The sequence below is a fragment of the Mirounga leonina genome, unplaced genomic scaffold, assembly GCF_011800145.1.
Source record: "Mirounga leonina isolate KUSES-001 unplaced genomic scaffold, KU_Mleo_1.0 Mir_92, whole genome shotgun sequence".
Classification (NCBI taxonomy): Eukaryota; Metazoa; Chordata; class Mammalia; order Carnivora; family Phocidae; genus Mirounga; species Mirounga leonina.
The window spans coordinates 11399845-11420152 of NW_023270852.1; the positions used below are offsets into that span (position 1 = coordinate 11399845).

The 20308-nt window shown below is 36.9% G+C and overlaps 1 protein-coding gene across 1 annotated transcript; it reads left to right on the plus strand.

Moving 5' to 3' along the window:
• Window positions 1-18557: 18557 nt before the first annotated feature.
• On the plus strand, window positions 18558-19725 carry LOC118004002 (olfactory receptor 51G1-like). The gene has a single exon (XM_034995130.1). It carries the CDS (start codon window positions 18694-18696, stop codon window positions 19723-19725), a length of 1032 nt encoding a protein of 343 aa, XP_034851021.1. The 5' UTR covers window positions 18558-18693.
• The last annotated feature ends 583 nt before the right edge of the window (window positions 19726-20308 follow it).

A 20308-nucleotide genomic window follows, 5' to 3' on the forward strand; every position in this document is an offset into this window, starting at 1 on the left:
GTGTTGGCAAGGTTGTGGAGAAAGAGGAAACCTCTTGCACTTTGGTGGGAATGCAAACTGGTAGAGCCACTGTGGAAAACAGTGTGGAAGTTCCTCAAAAAATTAAAAATAGAACTACCTTAAGATCCAGGAATTGCACTAGTGGGTATTTACCCCCCAAATACAAAAATGCTAATTCAAAGAGATGCATGCACCCTTATGTTTATCGCAGCATGATTTACAGTAGCTGAACTATGGAAGCAGCCCAAGTGTCCATCAATAGATGAATGCATAAAGAAGATTCTCATTCAGCCATAAAAAAGAATGAAACTTACCATTTGCTATGACATGGATGCTAAGGGAAATAACTCAGAGAAACACAATACCCTATGAGCTCACTCATATGTGGAATTTAAGAAAGAAAACAAGTGATCAAAGGGGGAAAAAAAAGAAAGAGACAAACCAAGAAACAGACTCTTAATTATGGAGAACCAGTGGTGAAGTGGGTGGGAGAAAGTGTGAAATAGTTTATGGGGATTAAAGTGTACACTTATAATGATGAAAAGAAAAGAAAAGAAAGAAAAAGAGAAGAGAAAAGAAAAGAAAGGAAGCTAATCCAAAAGGGCACGATTATGGCATGTTTCCAACTGTAGGACATTGTGGAAAAAATAAAACTATGGAGACAGAAGATCAGTGGTTGTGAGGTGGGCTTAGAGGGAGGAAAGGATAAATAGGTGGAACACAAGGGATTTGTAGGGCAGTGAAACTATTATGTATGATACATTAATGGTGCACAGATGTCAAAATCCATACAATGGACAACCTAAAGGAAGAAGTCTGATGTAAACTATTGACTTTAGCTAATAAAAATGCATCAATGCTGGTTTATGAACTGTGACAAATGTATCACAGCAATACGAGGTGTTGATAATAGGGGAAACTGGGTGGGTGAGAAGGGATCATATGTGGACTCTGTATTTTCTGATTAATTTTTTTTGTAAACCTCAAACTGCTCTATAAAGCAATATATGTTAATTTATAAAGCTTTCATTTTAGAAATAGGAGTTCTTTAAATATACTGTCATGCTTTTTTCTTCAAAAAACCTCAAAATATCTCACTAAAGGACATGCTGTCATGCAGGGACATGTATTAAAATAGCCTCAATAGTTGGGCTTTGTCATAAAAGACATCCATGTTCCAGTAGAGTCACTCAGGAAACCTTATTTTTTTTGGTATTCTTTAAGGGCTACACACTGAACTGGCAGAAAAATGCAGAAATGTTGCTCAGAGACTTAGTTTGAGATGGAAAATTATCAACTGCAATTCAAAATTGGAAAATATAGTTTCACAGGTATGAAAGATAGGTATAATCAGCTAATCCATATACTGACTGTGGGTGTCAGGTGCAAAAACAATCACTCAGCATGTGAAATACCCAAAAGACTTCTTGGCCCAGAGGTTATTCCTTGAGTTGCTGTTGTAAATATCTATTATAATACAGGTGTGTGTGTGTGTGTGTGTGTGTAAATATGTACACACACACACATTCTCTGAATCCCTATAAGCTAGACATGACATTTTTACCTAACACCTCAGAATATCACTGTGGGAGATGCTAAGAGGAATATTCAAGATCTGCCTTTTTATGTTCCCAATGGTTTAGAAAAACCATGCATCTAAAAGGTAAGTTAGAATAGCTTCATGGTTAAAACTGTGGGTGTTGTAATTAGGATCCCTGATTTCAAAACAGGCTTCACATACCTCTTAGTAATGTGATCTTAGGAAAGTCCTTGAGTACCTGAGTTGCCTTTTGTGTAAAATTGGGATACTAATAATAGTTACTTCTTATCATAACTATAGTAGTTGTTACTGTTAAATTGGATAATCCATGTAAAGTGGTTAGCATAAGTTTGGAAAATGGTTAGCACATTGCAACATTAATATGTATTTCCAGTTATTATTTTATCATTACTGCTATACTGACCACCCCTGTGCTGATATGTAATATGTCTTCTATCCAAATATGCTGATATTTTCTGTGTGGTTGTTAGACAGCAAAGCCAAAACATGCTAAGTGAAATAAGTCAAGCAGAGTAGTGTACTACTCTGTAGTACAAAGAAGACATACAAATGGCTAACATGAAAACATATTCAACATCACTAGCTATGTTAGGATCCCTGATTTCATTGCAAAAAATTGCAAAAAAATTTGCAAAGGGTACATTATTCATGTGGGGCTGTCACACCATCACTTAGATGGAAAACTAGACTGCATTGCAAGATGTCTATTATCCCTTCAATTAAAAGTGTTAATTGAACACTTTTTCAGATTATCGCAACCCTTCACAATAAGTAGGGCATATTATCATATGAAATGAGAAAATATATTTCCCCCTGCTAGATTCCAGTATTTCTTCTGTGGTCCAGAAAAACATCTCTGAAGTAAGAAAGATGAGCTACCTCTCAACATCCCACTTGCCCAACACTTGCCAAGAATCCCTGCTCACCAAAATGCTGTTTTGAGAATTTACGATCCAGGAGACAGATTACTTCCCATTGTAAAAGAATAAACTGGTCTATTCCTATCATGTAATGTCTACTTTGGTCCTTTGGGAACTTCAAATCCCCTTCAATCTTCTCTAGCTCCACACAGATAAAACTGAATTTAGCAATTTTGACTGGAATGATTAATAATCACAATTTTCTAGGAAATGGAAGACCCATAATCAAGAAATCAAATAAGTAAATGCCAGAGATAAATTCAGTCTCTCTGACTACTCGTATTACAATTGAATACTGCTCACATATTGTATGACCTGGTGCCTATGGTCCTGTCATTTTCTTCAATTTGCCTGGCTTACTACCAACAACAATTCCTGCTTCTCTTGCCTTGGGCTTGTCTCCCTTCCCTTCCCTTCTACCTTTCTATACTTGTACTCATTACCTTTAATGCCAAGATTTTCCAATATTATTACTTCTTTTTGTTGATTATTTTCCAATATCTCATCCCTAATCCAAATGTAGAAATCTGCCTTCCTTTTACCACACTGTTTAGTCAGTTCAGACCATTTCTCTGATTTTATAGTGGCTCTCTCCCTCTGCAAAGAAGGGGTGAACTTGAAGTTTAATTGAAAACTGGAAGATAGAGGATACCTGAGCTGGAGGGCAGTCTGAAGCAGATCTTCTCCATGACTTTCTATTGATGTTTTAGGAGACAACTATCCACCATCCTCCTCATTCAGACTCTCCCTCTGCTTCCACAAGCCTATCCACGTCGGGAATATTCTGGTTCCAACACTTCCTCACTTTTTATATTGGACAAATGTCTTATTTTCCTCTGTAGCAAAGTAGCCTCATCTGTGAACTGTAGATAAAAACAATTTGACAGGATTGTGCTTCAGATTAAAGGAGATCCTGTGGGTAAAATACTTAGCATAGAGCCTTACATATAAGGACCATAAAAAAATAGTGATAATGATGACAGACAATAATGACAATAACAATATTTCTTTGAAGTGTAATGGGAGGTAGGAAGATATGAGGAGACGCTGGAATATCCTTCCAGAGAGGAAACACCCTGAGTGGGCATCTCACAAAAGTGATCTAGGTTGTCTGAGTGGTAGGAAGGGAAGGATATCAGATTCATCTCTGTTTCATCCAGTGAAAATTCAGTATAGCCATAGGTATAAATGGCTTCATGTTTTTTTCTCTACCCCCCAAATTCTTCTGGTAATTTTGATGGCTTTACTTATACACTTTTCATTCTATTCATTGCCAGTTTGGGAAGGAAAAAAAAAAAGATACATCCCAGGATAAAATGGGACATTTCTCCAAGAAAAGGAATGAGATTTGGGACTACCATGAGCCTAGAATCTGAGCAGTCATGTTAGTATTCTGAAGTTGCCACAACATATATTCACCAATACTCCACATATTCACTAGGATGTGCTCTGCCTATTATTCCACAACTCCTTCTATTGTGACATGGGTTCATTTTGACTGCCTAATTCCTATTGCTTCTGATCCTCTAATTTCAAATTCATTCACATGGCCTTGTGATGTCTTCTACCATTCCTCAGAAGAGGAGGATGGAGTTTGAAGAGTTAGTTTAAAAACTCAAAAATCAGAAGAAGTTATAATCTGGGGTTTAGACTTCTGAGTTTCAATTAATGTCATATCAAAAAGCACTGATACTTGGGATTCTAAGGGACTTTGAAGGTTATCTGATACAATCTCAATCACACTCTGGAATCTCCATTCTGTCATGTCAGAAAAGTAAATTATCACCCCATGTAAGTATCATATCTTGCCCATGGACACAGATATCAGGTATCATAAAGGACTAAGGTATCTCGGGCAAGCCCAATCTGAAAAGTCTGACCGAGTCTGGCTTGAATACTGTAGAATGAGAAGATGTAGTATATATATGTATATATACAATGGAATATTATGCAGCCATCAAAAAAAAAAAAAAAACCACGAAATCTTGCCATTTGCAATGACATGGATGGAACTAGAGGGTATTATGCTAAGTGAAAGAAGTCAATCAGAGAAAGATATGTATCATATGATCTCACTGATATGAGGAATTCTTAATCTCAGAAAACAAACTGAGGGTTGCTGGAGTGGTGGGGGGTGGGAGGGATGGGGTGGCTGGGTAATAGACATTGGGGAGGGTATGTGCTATGATGAGCGCTGTGAATTGTGTAAGACTGTTGAATCACAGACCTGTACCTCTGAAACAAATAATACATTATATGTTAAAAAAAAAAAAAAAAAGAAGATAGTAGGAAGGGAAAAATGAATGGGGGGGAATCGGAGGGGGAGACGAACCATGAGAGACTATGGACTCTGAGAAACAAACTGAGGGTTCTGGCAGGGGTAGGGGGATGGGATAGCCTGGTGAAGGTTATTAAAGAGGGCACATGTGGAATGGAGCACTGAGTGTTATACGCAAACAATGAATCATGGAACACTACATCAAAAACTAATGATGTAATGTATGGTGATTACATAACATAATAAAAAAAAAAAAAAGAATGAGCATGAACAATGGAAGTATTTTGGTGAGAATTATGTCCTGTGATGAACTGAGAACCTTTCCCTTCTGGAACAGTCTCCTGGTCCTCCTCCTCACTGGGTGTCCACCCTCCTCTCTTTTGTCTCTCAAGTACCCCTCTGTGTTTTCCTCTTACCTCCCACTTTTATTGTCCCCAGTCCTCACATACCTGGCAGAATAGTTCCTCTTGTCATTAGAAACCATTTTAATTCTCAGAGAAAGAAGGATCAGTTCATAAGTCTTCTTCCAGTCCTTTGAGACATGAGGCCCCAGGATAGATGCAGGACAGTGTGTGCGTGTAATCTTGTCAGTTCAGTTCTGTATCTGTCCACCACTCAGGCTGCAGCAGGGGATGGCAGTTTGGGAATACAAGGGCAAGAAGGCTATTGAGATTCTCTAATGCTTATTGCCTCAATGCCTGGAACAAACGAGGTAGTGCAACCTTAAATGAAATACTAATTTGTATCCAGAATATGATGGGGCAGTAAAGATTTTTGAGTATGGTGTAGCCAGTGAGAGGGTCTTGTTAAATATTTAAACTGGGGAGGGACATAGAGTCTGTGCCCTAAGAGCTGTAAGTGACTCAAATTCAGTTCTATTATTATACACTGGGTAACAATGAGATTCAGTTATGTGATCTGCCTCCCTCAAAATCATACAACAGCAGGTATACAGAAATTTGTGTTCCTTCCACTCAATTTTGCTGTGAATTTAAAACTGCTAAAAAATAAAAGCTATATTTAAAACTACATAAAAAGCCATAAAATCAGTATTATCCCTCAGATCTGATTGGCTGGAGTGGTCCCTTCTTCATTGTGCCATAGAGTTCTTTTTTTTTTTTTTTAAGTTTTTAATTTAATACCCATCATGGGGCTAACCCATCCCCCACCCCCTCCCCTGTAGAACCCTCAGTTTGTTTCTCAGAGTCCATAGTCTCTCATGGTTTGTCTCCCCCTCTGATTTCCCCCTCTTCATTTTCTCCCTCCTACTATTTTCTTTTTTTTTTTTAACATATAATGTATTATTTGTTTCAGAGGTATGAAGACGGTGTATTCAACCGTCTTACACAATTCACAGCACTCACCATAGCACGTACCTTCCCCAATGTCTATCATCCAGCCACCCCCACCACTCCAGCAACCCTCAGTTTGTTTCCTGAGATTAAGAATTCCTCATATCAGTGATATGATACATCATACATGATACATATCAGTATATATCAGACATATACATGTCTTTCTCTGATTGACTTATTTCACTTAGCGTAATACCCTCTAGTTCCATCCACATCATAGCAAATGGCAATATTTTGTTTTTTGATGACTGCATAATATTCCAGTGTGTGTGTGTGTGTGTGTGTGTATCTTCCTTATCCATTCATCTTTTGTTGGGCATCTTGGCTCTTTCCTTAGTTTGTGCCACAGAGTTCTTGATGCAACAGATTAATATGATTGATTTGATTAAAAAGAGGCTTTTCCTCAACTATTAAAGTTCTATATTTGTCAACAATATTGACTCCAAATATCTATTTGTGATTGAGCAGCGCAACAGGGTGTCATGTGCACTAATGAGTAATCAGAAATCTCTAATTGGGATGGAAGTTTCAGTTGTAATATTAGATCTGTTTGGTCCAGACTACTTTTAAAAATGTGGGCTTCTGTTAATTTTTCCAACCCTCATTTTGATCTTGGCAATATTGGTCTAATTATGATGCCTAACAACTTTACCCTGTGTCCACTCCACTCAGATGTTATCTATTGCACATTTATCCTAAATCACTGATCTTTAGGCACTGCTGTATTTAATACTTTCAATTGAGAACTGGCTTTTTCAGGAGTTGATCACCTCAGTATTAATAATAACTCTCCTACAGAAAATCTACTCAATTACTAAAGAAATTTGCCATTCACTGATCTATGAAAATGAGAGGTTATTTATAGCTTAACAGTCAAAAATCCCTCACAGTTCCATCTTTGAATGTCTTCTTATGGAATTGCCAGATAAACGATCTGAACTTACTGACTTACCTGGCATTGGATGCCTCCCATTCTCATTATACTTTAATTTCTTTAATATGAATTTAAATCATTCTTCACAGATTTTCCAATAAAGCAAATCAATAATAACATACATTTTGAAACCTCTGCTGATTTAAGTAAGCCAAAACATAGGGAATTTTAGCCTATGGAGAAATTACAATGCCTATAAATGTTTAAGTAGAAATTATTTTTATCATATGATGGATATATTATTTCTGAGTTACTCTATCTCAGCAAGGGCACTATCCAAATAAATATATAGAAGTTGTCTTTAGTGACAGATAACTGCAAGTGTATTTTGTTTCCTTATTGCAAGGCACTGAGATGATCTCTGTAAATATTTCCTTATTCATGAACAGAGAAGCTTTACTAACTTTTACTAATATATTTCTGCAGATGTATTTTCATTCACGTATATGTATTGATACGGAAATTGCTATATGACCAATGTAGGGATGCTAAATGAGGAAAAATACTAAGTACCAATATCCAGAGTTAAATGAATGAAAATCCAAAAATCTCCCATTGGGAAGATAGTGATACCACTTGTAAACTGAAGAATATGTAAGAATCTTAGGTTTGGAGTACTTAGTAAGAAATAGTACAGTTGTAAGACAATAAATAAAGTGAGACATGGTATGATAGACAGTTTTCACTAGAGAATAATTCCCCCCAGATTTTTTTAAGATTTTAGTCTAAACAGTTTAGGGATTGCCAAATTATAGGGCCGGGCTTTGAGATTGAAATACCAGAATTTGTGAGGATATGCTGCTTGCTGGGGAATGAGCCGAAGGAGGTTCATTTGCACCAACATGCATTTCATTCAGCATGATGACAAGGTGAGCTTGATGAGTGTGTCAGGAATGGAACAGCTCCTTGAATTGCTCCTGCCTCTCCACTTGTGACACAATTTGTATTTACTTCTGACCTCAGCAGGCAAGAATTGCACCAATTCTTACAATCCACACACTGAGCTTCCTTCACTTCCTGACATGCATTCAGTTAGTCAGACAACTTTATGACTTTCTCTCCATTCAGTCCCCTCTCTAGGCAAATTCATCCAAACTTCCCTGATGACCTTTCCTTTGCTCTGCACACTTCTCCTGCATGGGCCAACCCCTCTCCCCACCCCATACTGTGATTTGCTGACTATACTTGTCCCATTTCTTAACACCATAGTACAACATTTTGAAAGTCATCCTGGTCCCATAATAAACAGCCCCCCCCCCACACACACACACACACACTTTCTTCTTTTTAGGAGCACAACTGACACTATTCCTCAGACACTCTTTTACTTTACCCACTGATACCGGAGACTGGAGAAATTCTCGACGCCTGAGACCTCAACCACCAGCCAGTGCCAGGTTCTTGATTTCGCTGGAGAAAAGAATTCAAAGACAAGTCAGAATAAAGTATAGCAGAAGAAGCTTTATTGCAAAGCAAAAGTTTACACTCCAGATGAGGAAGTGTGGGCAAACTCAGAAAAATCCGAGTTGTGCCAGGTGGATGTTGGGCTCTGATGCTTATGGGTGGTTATAATTTGGGAACAAAATATTCATGTGGTGTTCTGGGAATAGGAGTGGATTTCTAGGAACTGTGTGTAATTTTACTCATGCTCTATTGTAGGTACTATGTGCAGGCAGTCTGATTTTTCTCTTGCAGATACTCCATATATAGACATAGAGACAGGGCTTACTAGGAGTCCTCTGGCATCCCAAATGGAGGGGTCATTCTCAGTCATTTGAGAGCTAGCTGGCTTTTTGCATGCATGAATGCTGCAATTAATCAACAGCAGCAGGATGCTTGTGGTCACGAGAAACCACAGATCTATCGTAAGTTTGCTTAATCACCACAAACTGTCAGGTGTCAGACTTGGTTCCCCGTGTTTTGTTACTCTTGCAAATATCCAGGGCTTCCCTCTTCTGCCTACCTCACCACTATCAAAGACACTTGAAGATTATGGAGTATTGTGATCAGGAAAAGTAACCCTTAAACCAATGTCCATTGAAACAGGGTTTGGAATATGTATAGCAGACTGAGCATCAATACTGAGTTACAGTGATCCACTTACTCTGCTGTTGAAGTTTCATACCCCAGATTTCTGCTTACTGTGGTTATATGGCCTTCAAGGTCCCTACAGATGAATATTCTCTTTTGAATGTGAAAACATCTGGATGTGTGGGTCAAGGAGTAGGGAGTGTCTAGAGAATGACATTTCTGAATCGTGATATAAACTGGAACACAAGAGGAATACAGGGAAACCAGATTATTGGGGAGTTATGTAATAATTTGTCTTTCCTAAATGTTTACTAGGAATCAGTTGTTTTCTGAGAATATTCCATGTATTAACCCACATAAATTTTAACTCCAATCAATATAAGTTTAAGTGACTTGTATAAGGTTAGACAGCTGACAAGTAATAGACCTGGTTTATCTCCACACACTAACTCCAGAGCCCTCATTCTTAAATGTTTTGATAAATTGTCCTAATGATATGATAGTATATTTGCATTTGTGTATGTGAGACAGTGGATGGTGATTATTCTGTACCTAATATTGGAAAATACCATCATCATTAATTTGATTATGGATGCTGGTCGAAATCTCTCTTTTAAAAAATTCCATAAAGGAGCTGGTCCACATCTGAGCCTTTCTCTTCCTAATTAACACTTTCCCAGTGCACTTACTCACTGTATATGAGCTTTTACCTCAGAATAAAAATTATCGTTACCAGACAAAAGCCCTCTCAAGCTTACCCTGTCCTACCATTCAGTTTATGTACTCTCTTTGAGCAAATACATTTTTACATATTTTCCCTTTTTTTGGTCCTAAAATAAACAGTTGTATCTTTTTTCTGTGTTTGTGGCTTCATCAAGAGTTTCACATTTCACATACACTTTCACATTCACACTTTCTACTTTCTCTATCCCATTGCACTATCCCATATTTATTTTCTTTTTTTAAAAAGATTTTATTTATTTATTTGACAGAGAGAGACACAGGGAGAGAGGGAACACAAGCAGGGGGAGTGAGAGAGGGAGAAGCAGGCTTCCCGCTGAACAGGGATCCCGATGTGGGGCTCGAACTCAGGATACTGGGATCATGACCTGAGCCGAAGGCAGACACTTAATGACTGAGCCACCCAGGTGCCCCTATTTTCTTTTTTTATTTAAATTCAATTAGCCAACATATAGCACATCATTAGCTTCAGACGCAGAGTACAATAGTTCACCAGTTGCATACAACACCCAGTGCTCATCACATCACGTGCCTCCTTAATGCCCATCACCCAGTTACCTCATCCCCCCACCCACCTCCCCTTCAGCAACCTTAGTTTTGTTTCCTATAGTTAAGAGACTCTCATGGTTTGCCTCCCTCTCTGATTTCTTCCCGTTCAGTTTTCCCTCCCTTCCCCTATCATCCTTTGTGCTGTTTCTTATAGTCCACATATGAGTAAAACCATATGATGATTGTCTTTCTCTGATTGACTTATTTGGCTCAGCACAATACCCTCCAGTTCCATCCACAGAGATGTAAATGTTAAGAATTCACCTTTTTGATGGCTGAGTAATATTCCAGTATAGATATATAGATATAGATGATATAGATATATATACCATGTCTTCTTTATCCATTCATCTGTTGATGGACTTCTGGGTTCTTTCCACAGTTTGCTGTTATGAACATTGCTGCTATGAACAGTGGGATGCAGGTGCACAATTTAAATTTAATTTTCCCAATAGAAAATGAGTGGACAGATTATGCAGAGAAAAAATTCACAGTGAAGTGACTGGATCACTTAAAATAGATCCTACCCTCACTTGCAATCTGGAAATTAAAGATTAAAATGAATATGATAGAAAACACATATTGTATTCTTTTTTTAAAAAAAAGATTTTATTTATTTATGTGAGAGAAAGAGTGAGAGAGAGCACAGGCAGGGGGAGAGGAAGTGGGAGAGGGACAAGGAGGCTCCCCACTGAGCTGGAAGCCCCATTTGGGGCTTGATCCCAGGACCTGAGATCATGACCTGAGCTGAAGTCAGATGCTTAACTGACTGAACCACCCAGGCGCCCCCCACCCACCCAACAAAAATACATATTGTATTCTTAACTGAAAGAATGTCAATACTGAAGACAAACCTTAGTGATGTTTGGGTTAAAGAGCAACTCTTATGCACAAATGGTGGAAGGGTGAATTGGCCTATGTTTTAGAGGAATATTGTGTAGTAAACATTATTACTAAAAATAATATTTTTAGTAGAGCTCTTTAACTACTTCCCTAACTACTTAGGGAATAATTTTCAATATGAACATGGAAGTATAAACAGTATTTATCACTGCAAAACTTCCTGTAATAGAAGAAAATTACAGTATTCAAAATATCCATCAATAAAGTAACAGTTAAGTTAAAAAATCTGTGGCATAATTATATTATGGAGTGCAGTACTTAAAATAAATAGCAGTACTTAAAATAAATATATTTATATAATTGATATAAAAGACATCCAAATTTTTTTAAAAATGAAGAAAAATTTGAGTTTTCCATTCATATGGAGACATGTATTTATATATATATACACATACACATATGTGTGTATATATATATATGATATGCACATATATGCAACTATATATATATATATATATATAGTTGACCCTTAAATAACATGGAGCTTAGGGGTGCTGAGCTCATGCTGTCAAAAATTTTCCTATAATTTTTTACTCTCCAAAAACTTAACTACTAATAGCCTACTGTTTGCCCTACTGATAATGTAAACAATTGATCAATTGATTAACACATATTTTGTATGTTATATTTATTATATACTGCATTCCTAGAATAAACTATAGAAAATAAAATGTTAATAAAATCACAAGGAAGAGAAAATACATATACTGTATTGTATTTATAAAAAAAAACCAAACACAAGTATATATAAGAAAAAAAAAAAACACCTAGGCTGTTCAAACCTGTGTTGTTCCAAGGTCAACTGTATAATATATACACATTTATAGTGAGGATTACCTAAACATAGAAAATAACCGAAAAGAATACTCATCCAAACTAGGAATCTAAAATGTAGGGTGGATGGAAAAAAGTACAGAAAATGTATAATTTAGCTGAATCTCTGGGGTTTGACTTTTTTAACCATGCCAACGTATTCAGTGTGTTCCTGTCTTACCTGTGTTACTGGAGGCAAGCGAATAAATAATGCAGTTAAAATTGTATTCATCAGAAAAATATATACCAAGAAGTTACAAAGAAGATGTAGCTTTCTGTGAAACATTCAGAAATCTTTTTTTTTTTTTTTAAAGATTTTATTTATTTGACAGAGAGAGACAGCGAGAGCAGGAACACAAGCAAGGGGAGTGGGAGAGGGAGAGGCAGGCTTCCCGCCGAGCAGGGAGTCCGACGTGGGACTCGATCCCAGGACCCTGGGATCATGACCTGAGCTGAAGGCAGACGCTTAACGACTGAGCCACCCAGGTGCCCCAGAAATCTTTCTATCCTCTTAAAATACCTTTTCCATATCTCTTTGCATAGAGAACTGGTCACCTACTCAATTCATGAAGGTGGTAACTCTGTGTCTTTGTTCTTCATGGCATTTTCTTCACACATAAAAAGACCTCTCTTGGTAACTTGGTTAGAAGTGGTGACTCTCTTCACATACCAGTGCACATTAGAGTATTTTTCTGGGAACTTTGAACCCTCATTGACATCCATCCTCATGTCCATAGAGCATGTGCACTTACCTGGCTTTTATCTCTTGTCATATTGTATTTTATATTTTTGCATGACTTTCTCCTTTATTATAGTGCACATTGTTCCTTAGTAGAGACCATGTCTTTTTCATATAGTTGCTGCCATTCCAATGAATGAAGAAAAGGAGAAGCAAAAATAAAGTAAGGGAGTGTTATTATTTTTCTGGTAAGTAATTTCAATATAAATTTGACAAAACCAGTTAATTGTCATAAAGTTATTAGAGCCCACACTTATCTCCAAATGCTCTAATGCACTAAGAGTTTCCTGATTATAATATTAAATTTTTCAGGGATCAGTCTCTAACGAAATTGGATTCTGTCAACATCTTGCTCCTTATTTAACTTCAGAATTGAGAAAAAAAGAGAATAGAAGAAAGAAACTCTCATCTTATTTCCAGAAGAATAAAATAAATGACCTATAATGTCTTCTGGCTAAATCCTACATCCTTTCTATCTCTTTACAATTAATTAATTAATTAAAACAAATAAGCAAACAGGTATTGAGCATCTATGAGGGCTATGTGAGTTGCATTACAGGCATTATCCTATTTAATTCTTTTTTTGTTTTTATTTTATTTTTTAATTTAATTCCAGTATAGTTAACATACAGCATTATATTAGTTTCAGGTGTACAATATAGAGATTAAACAATCCTATACATTACTCAGCTTATCTTGATAAGTATATTCTTAATCCCCTTCAAGTATTTCACCCATCCCCCCCACACACTTCCCCTCTGGTAACCATCAGTTTGTTTTCTATAGTTAAGAGACTGTTTCTTGGTTTGCTTCTCTCTTTTTTGTTGTTCATTTGTTTTCTTTCTTAAATTCCACATATGAGTGAAACGATAGTACTTTTCTTTCTCTAAATGTGTCATTTCACTTAGCATTATGCTCTCTAGATGCATCCATGTTGTTGCAAATGCCAAGATATTATATATATATAAATGCACACACATTATCTGTCTATTTATAGGAATATCTATATAGGAATTCCTATATCTACCTATCAATCATCTTTATATACATATCCCACATCTTCTTGATCCATTAATCTATCAATGGACACTTGGGCTCCTTCCATAATTGGGCTATTGTACATAATGCTTCAATAAACATAAGGGTACATATATCTTTTTGAATTAGTGTTTTTGTATTCTTTGTGTAAATATCCAGTAGTGGAATTACTGGATCATATCATAATTCTATTTTTAATTTTTTGAGAAATCTCCATACTGTTTTCCATATCCCATTTAATACTTAAGTAATTTCATGGGTATGTAATCACAGTTAAGCAAACAAGCTAAGGATGTTCAATTCATTTGCCTAGAACTATTCCAGTATGAATTCATTATACTGGAATTTGAACCCAAATATAATTACAAATTTGTAATTTTTACATTAACATTGTAAACTTAGGAGTCATATAGTTACATATCATTAAGTCAGTAGTAACTAAACTATTAGTAGTTAAGTTTTGGGGAAGTCAACTTAAAAGGTAAGTACTCCAAAGAGTTTTGTAAATCTAAAACAACATAGTGCATTTAATACTGCTTTGAGCAGCATGAAACATTGCTCAAATACCATAGATTTCTAAAGTTTGATCAGAATATGGGACTCCTACATCTACTCTCCCACCCCTTCATCAGCCTTCCTCTGATGGACTGAACTAAGCTGAGGCACCCCTGCATGAATTCATCTTCAAGGAAACTGCAGTCTAATTCCAAAGTATAACAGGGTAGAGATGCTGGTGCTTGTAAGGCAGGGGAAGTTGTACAATCTTAAGATCCATAGATCCTTTATTCTACTTAGAGCTTTAATCAGTTGGAACCCATCCACTCGTACCATGTATTTAAGCTCAGCCAGCCATCAGAGATACAAAGTTTGCTTTAATTTGTCCACGTAGGTCTCCCTTAGGCATTCTCTGTTCCTGTGGAAATCCCCACTATCTCACCCTGAGTGACATTCATCCCTCAAGCCCATGGGTTCCTACTCCTTAAGTAGCATTAGTGGGTATGGTTCCCTCAGGCTTCCAGGAATCCTATATAACCAGGAAAACCTCCTATGCCCTCCTATGTTAACATTATCTCCAACTTGCGCACTCCGAGGAAGAAAGCAAATCAATGAAAGTTCATTAAGTGATGGGAAAACAGAAGTGGCCATAGATTCAAGTAAGTCCATTATGGGGAGGAGGGCTAATCTTGGAGGAAAAAAAATGATCAATTTGCCAACGGAAAGGAGGGAAGAAAATGTGGAGTAAAGAAAAGAAATTGTGGGTAGTTGGAGATAAGGACTTGAGGAAGGTGGAAAAAGGGGATTTTGTAGGAAAATAATGCATAATGTGGTACAGTTATGTGAGATGAGATATGGTTGAGTGTTTTAGGTAAGTGGACAGAGAATATTTGAATAGAATTATGAGAAGGACACTTGGATTATTTTACAGAGAAAAAGAAAGAATGTGTGTAGTTTGATGAATAAGGGTAACAATAATATGTTTTGAGGTCAGAAATAGTAAAGCTATCTGAGAGGCACTCTGGGGGATTTGAGCACAAAGGTAAAGAGAAAGGGGAGTAGGTGCAAAATCACATATATAAATCTATCTCCTTTTCCCCATACACTGGAAAGGATCTTATTAGTAATGACAGTGGCTTTCCTTTCATCCTGAGATCAGTAGGCAGCAGTTAATGTATTTTATAAACAGGAATGAGGGGTGCCTGGGTGGCTCAGTCAGTTAAGCATCTGTCTTCTGCTCAGGTCATGATTCCGGGGTCCTGGGATCAAGCCCCACATCAGGCTCCCTGCTTGGTGAGGAGCCTGCTTCTCCCTCTCCCTCTGCTTGTGCTCTCTCTGTCAAATAAATAAAATCTTAAAAAGAAAAAACAGGAATGATTTACCTTGCCTATCTTTCAGAATTTACTACTATAAGAAAAATTGATTTGAAGGAATGACACAAAAAAGGAACGAATTATATGAGTTAAATGGCTAACCAAACAGTTTAGAGGAGAAATCATGATAGGGGTAAAGGGCAGAAGTGAATTAATCAAATACTTTGGTTATAGAAACAAGAGGACATATTGATGGGTGGATAGGAGTAAAAAGGTTTGAATAATCAAGGACAATGCCTAGTTTTTACATATTATCAACTACACAGCATGAATTACATTTACTAAAATGGAAATATTAAGGCAATTATCAAGAATTCTTTCTTGGCCATGTGATCTTTGATGTGCCTTTTAGACACACAAGCAGAGATATCCAGTAGACTGTTTCTTATTTCCCCATTCTTGTTGGAGATTCTTATAGCTCTTCCCACTTCACTCTCTTCTCCGCCCCAAAAAAACTTTTCCTTTCAAGACCTGCCTCCCTCAGTGTTCTTCTAGACCTATCTTTTGGGTAGAATAGTAAAGAAAAGTGAGAAAACAACACATGCTCAGGTGTTGGAGGCATTTGCAGGAGAGAACAGGGTATTACTCAGGGAAGCCTGGTAAACATGCTCTGCAGTCTGAGTGGGAGGGGCCCTTTATGAATTATATCCATCTATTTCCTAGTGTGTGACTGAGGGTCATCATAGTACAGAATTGGGACTACTTTCTGAAAGAGGGTTAAAATGTTTCAGTAGCAGTTACAGAACCTTTAGAAGCAGGGCTTAGATTCTAATTCTAATGATTCTTTTTATTTATTTTAAGAGAGAGAGACAGAATGAGAGCAGGGGGCAGGGCAAAGGGGGAGGGAGAGAGAGAATCTTAAGCAGGCTCTGTACCCAGCATTGAGCCTGATGTGGGGTTCCATCTCATGCTCCTTAGGTCATGACATGAACCAAAATCAATAGTCAGGCGCTTGTCTGACTGAGCCACCCAGGTGCCTCTAATTCTAATGATTCTTATAGTTGCTCACTAATATTTCTGAACCTCAGGCTACTCATATGTAACATGGCCTCTGTTGATCTCATATAGATATTTAGTGGTTCAAATATAGTAAGTGTATAAATAATTTTAAGGAGTCTAAAAGTACTCTTGGACATTGGGATATGATTATAATTCATGAATAAACTTAAGGAATTGGATAATGATATCTATTTTTTCTTTATGTAGATATCACCATTCATAACTATGAAAGAATCATTGCATGCATTAAGAGGAATAAGGTATAGATGTTTAAGTGACCAGGACTTTAGTAACACACATAACATGCTGTGTGGTTGTTGTGACTGAAGGAAAGTGTGGCAGAAAAAGTATAGATTGGTAAAATACTGAGCTAGTGAAGTGTCTGAAGAAACTGAATTTGTTGTTTTAACATTGCTTTGGCATTAGGGACTGCATGTGGTGGTAGGCTGGAGCAGACAGGTGAGGCAGTCACTATTCTGGGAAATCACCATCTACATGAGCAGAGCCCTGAAACTGATATTCATGAAAGCTATTATTGTACCTGTGTGACTTCAGGCAAACCACTTCAGTCTCTAAGCTTCAGTCTACGTATCTATAACATGCCTCTCTTTTGATGTCATTGGAGATATTTTACAGTACAAATGTGATCATTAAAATGTAAAAATTCAAATTGAAAGAGGACTGGGGTAAGCACTTTCATAAATTATTTAATGTAATTATCTGTACCATATTGTGAGATAGGGTTTATTCACTTTGTAACTGAAAAACATTAAAACTGAATGAAAAAAAGAAGCAAAAACAAGAAAATTAAGAGGATGACACCAGATTGTTGAAATTATAATGCGCCACTGGATCATAGTCTGAGGATGTGGGGGGTACTAACTTCATTCCAAGACCATAGGGACAGTGAGGCTGAGATTGCTGGTATTTTTCCTGCTTCTGTCAGAAATAGCCCAAGGCCATGTGCAGACAGGAGCATTAGAAAAAGAGTTGCAAGTTCCAGTGACACCAAAAAGGAGGCTCCAGGATCAACAAGGCTGATGTAGCTCACAAATCAATTGCATCAATGGAAAAAAATGTTAACAATTCACTTAAGTAAAACCCTGGCCTGACTGCAGTTTAAGTACACATAGATGAACCTTGGTAGAGAATATGAGATGGAAAACAAACTCCAAATACCCATGATTGAGTAAGTGAGGTAAGTGCTATTTACCCTTGGATGGGCTTCTGGTTCCCATTTAAAACAGTCTGAGGGCTCATTTATTTCCCTCTCTAATTCGTACCAACTCTCACTACATATACAATGTTTTTGAAGTATCCATTCATATCTTATGATATGATTTGATTAGTCTTATGGGTTTTTTTCCATTGAAGATAGCTAACTATTAAATAGCTATTATGCATTTATTGCCTAAGCTTTTTCTGAAATCCATTCTAAAATGTTTCCATCCAGTGTCCTTGTCAGAGGAAAAAGATTGCTTAACATGGAGAGATCAGGGTCTTGGAAATATCCTTACTTAACATCATACACAAAAATAAATGGCAAGTAAATGATGAATCTGAAAGTAAATAGAAACAAACCTATCAAAATATTAGTAGAAAAGATAGGAAAATATATTAAATTTAGGGGAGGGAAGAGTATGTTGTGAATGACTCAAAATCCAGAATCAATGGAATAAAAGATTGACAAAAAACTACATAACAATTAACCATGTAAAGGATTAAAAAATAATATATTAAAAGAGGATGGTGTACTATATGCTGGCTAATTGAACATAATAATAAAAATAAACAAATAAATAAAAAAGAAAAAACGTTCACAAAAGAGATTACAATAAAAAAAAAGATTTGGGTATTTGGGTAATTTTTCAAAATCATTTTACAAACTGTAGAGATAATGTCTCTACAAAGCAATAAGAGTTAAGAAAAAACCTAATGTAGAAACATGAGTTGCTGTCTTCTAAATGTTGTGTGTTTTTCTTCCTTCTAGGAGCTCACATTTTTATGGTACGAAAATGGCTACTTGGGACAGCCTCGTGACGGGTTCTAACTCCAGTACTGAACAGTTTGTTTCATTCTATCTCACTGGGATTCCTGGCTATGAGAATGCTAATCACTTTATTTCCATACTTTTTTGTGTGTGCTACCTGATTGGAATAGTGGGCAACTGCACAATCCTTCACATCATCCACACAGACAAGAGTCTCCACGAGCCCATGTACTACTTCCTGGCCATGCTGTCTCTCACTGACATGGGCATGTCATTCTCCACCCTGCCCACAGTATTAAAAATCTTCTGGTTTGATGCTAGGGAGATTGAGGTGAATGCTTGTGTTGCCCAGATGTATTTTATTCATACTTTTTCTCTGATGGAGTCAGCTGTGCTTCTAGCCATGGCTTTTGACCGGTATGTTGCCATTTGTGATCCTTTGAGGTATTCCAGCACACTCACCCCACAACGCATTATCTACATAGGAGTCTTCATTATAATCAGATGCTCCATTGTCCTCCCTGTCATCCTTGTTCATATTCCCACATTTTCCTTTTGTCACTCCCATGTTCTCTCCCACTCTTTCTGCTTGCATCAAGAAGTCATCCAGTTGGCCTGTGCTGACATCTCATTCAACATTTTATATGGCTTGTTTGTTGTTGCATTTTATTGGGGTGTAGATTCTCTAGGAATCTTGTTATCTTATGCTTTCATCCTCCATTCTGTGCTAGGCATTGCATCCCAGAGAGGGAAGCTCAAAGCCCTCAATACATGTGCTTCCCACATTTGTGCTGTGCTCATTCTGTATGTGCCCATGATAGGGCTATCCTTAGTGCATCGCTTTGCTAAGCACTCCTCCCCCATTGTCCACATAACCATGGCCAATATTTACCTGTTAGTTCCACCAGTACTTAACCCAATCATTTATAGCATCAAGACAAAGCAGATTCGCCAAGACTTCCTAAGGATATTAACACCCAAAAGTGTTGGACTTGCTCACACTTAGAAGGGATAAGATTCTCTGTTATTTTGACCTTTGCATCCATGACCTTCATTATGAAGATAACCAGCTTAGAATTTCTTGGACACATTTGGTGTATAGTAAATACATGATAGTTAATAAATTCAACATATCTCTATAAGAAAAATATTGTAATTATTTCTATCATTACTTCCTAGCTTTAATGCATCTCATAATCCTGATATAAGGAGGTTTAGTAAGAGGAAATTCATTTCATCCAAAACATTTATGGAGATATTTTTTGTTCAGGTTTGAGGATAAACCCAATTTTCCATGTTAAAACTAAGACTTACAGAAGTTAACTATGAAAGGGTAACAGGGGTAATATGTAGCATACAGCACCAGTAACTAGGTACATTTTCTTTCAAATGAAGCAAAGTAGACATTATTCTTCAGATTTTGAGCCAAATCATAATAAAATGGGTATTTCAGTTTAGATACAGAATAAAGAATAAGATTGCATTTCTTTGCTTTACTTCTGTTGGAATGAATGTCTGAAAAATCTTGGGCTATGAATGCATTGGGTTAGTTTTCACTAGACCAATCAACACTTCACACTTACACGGCT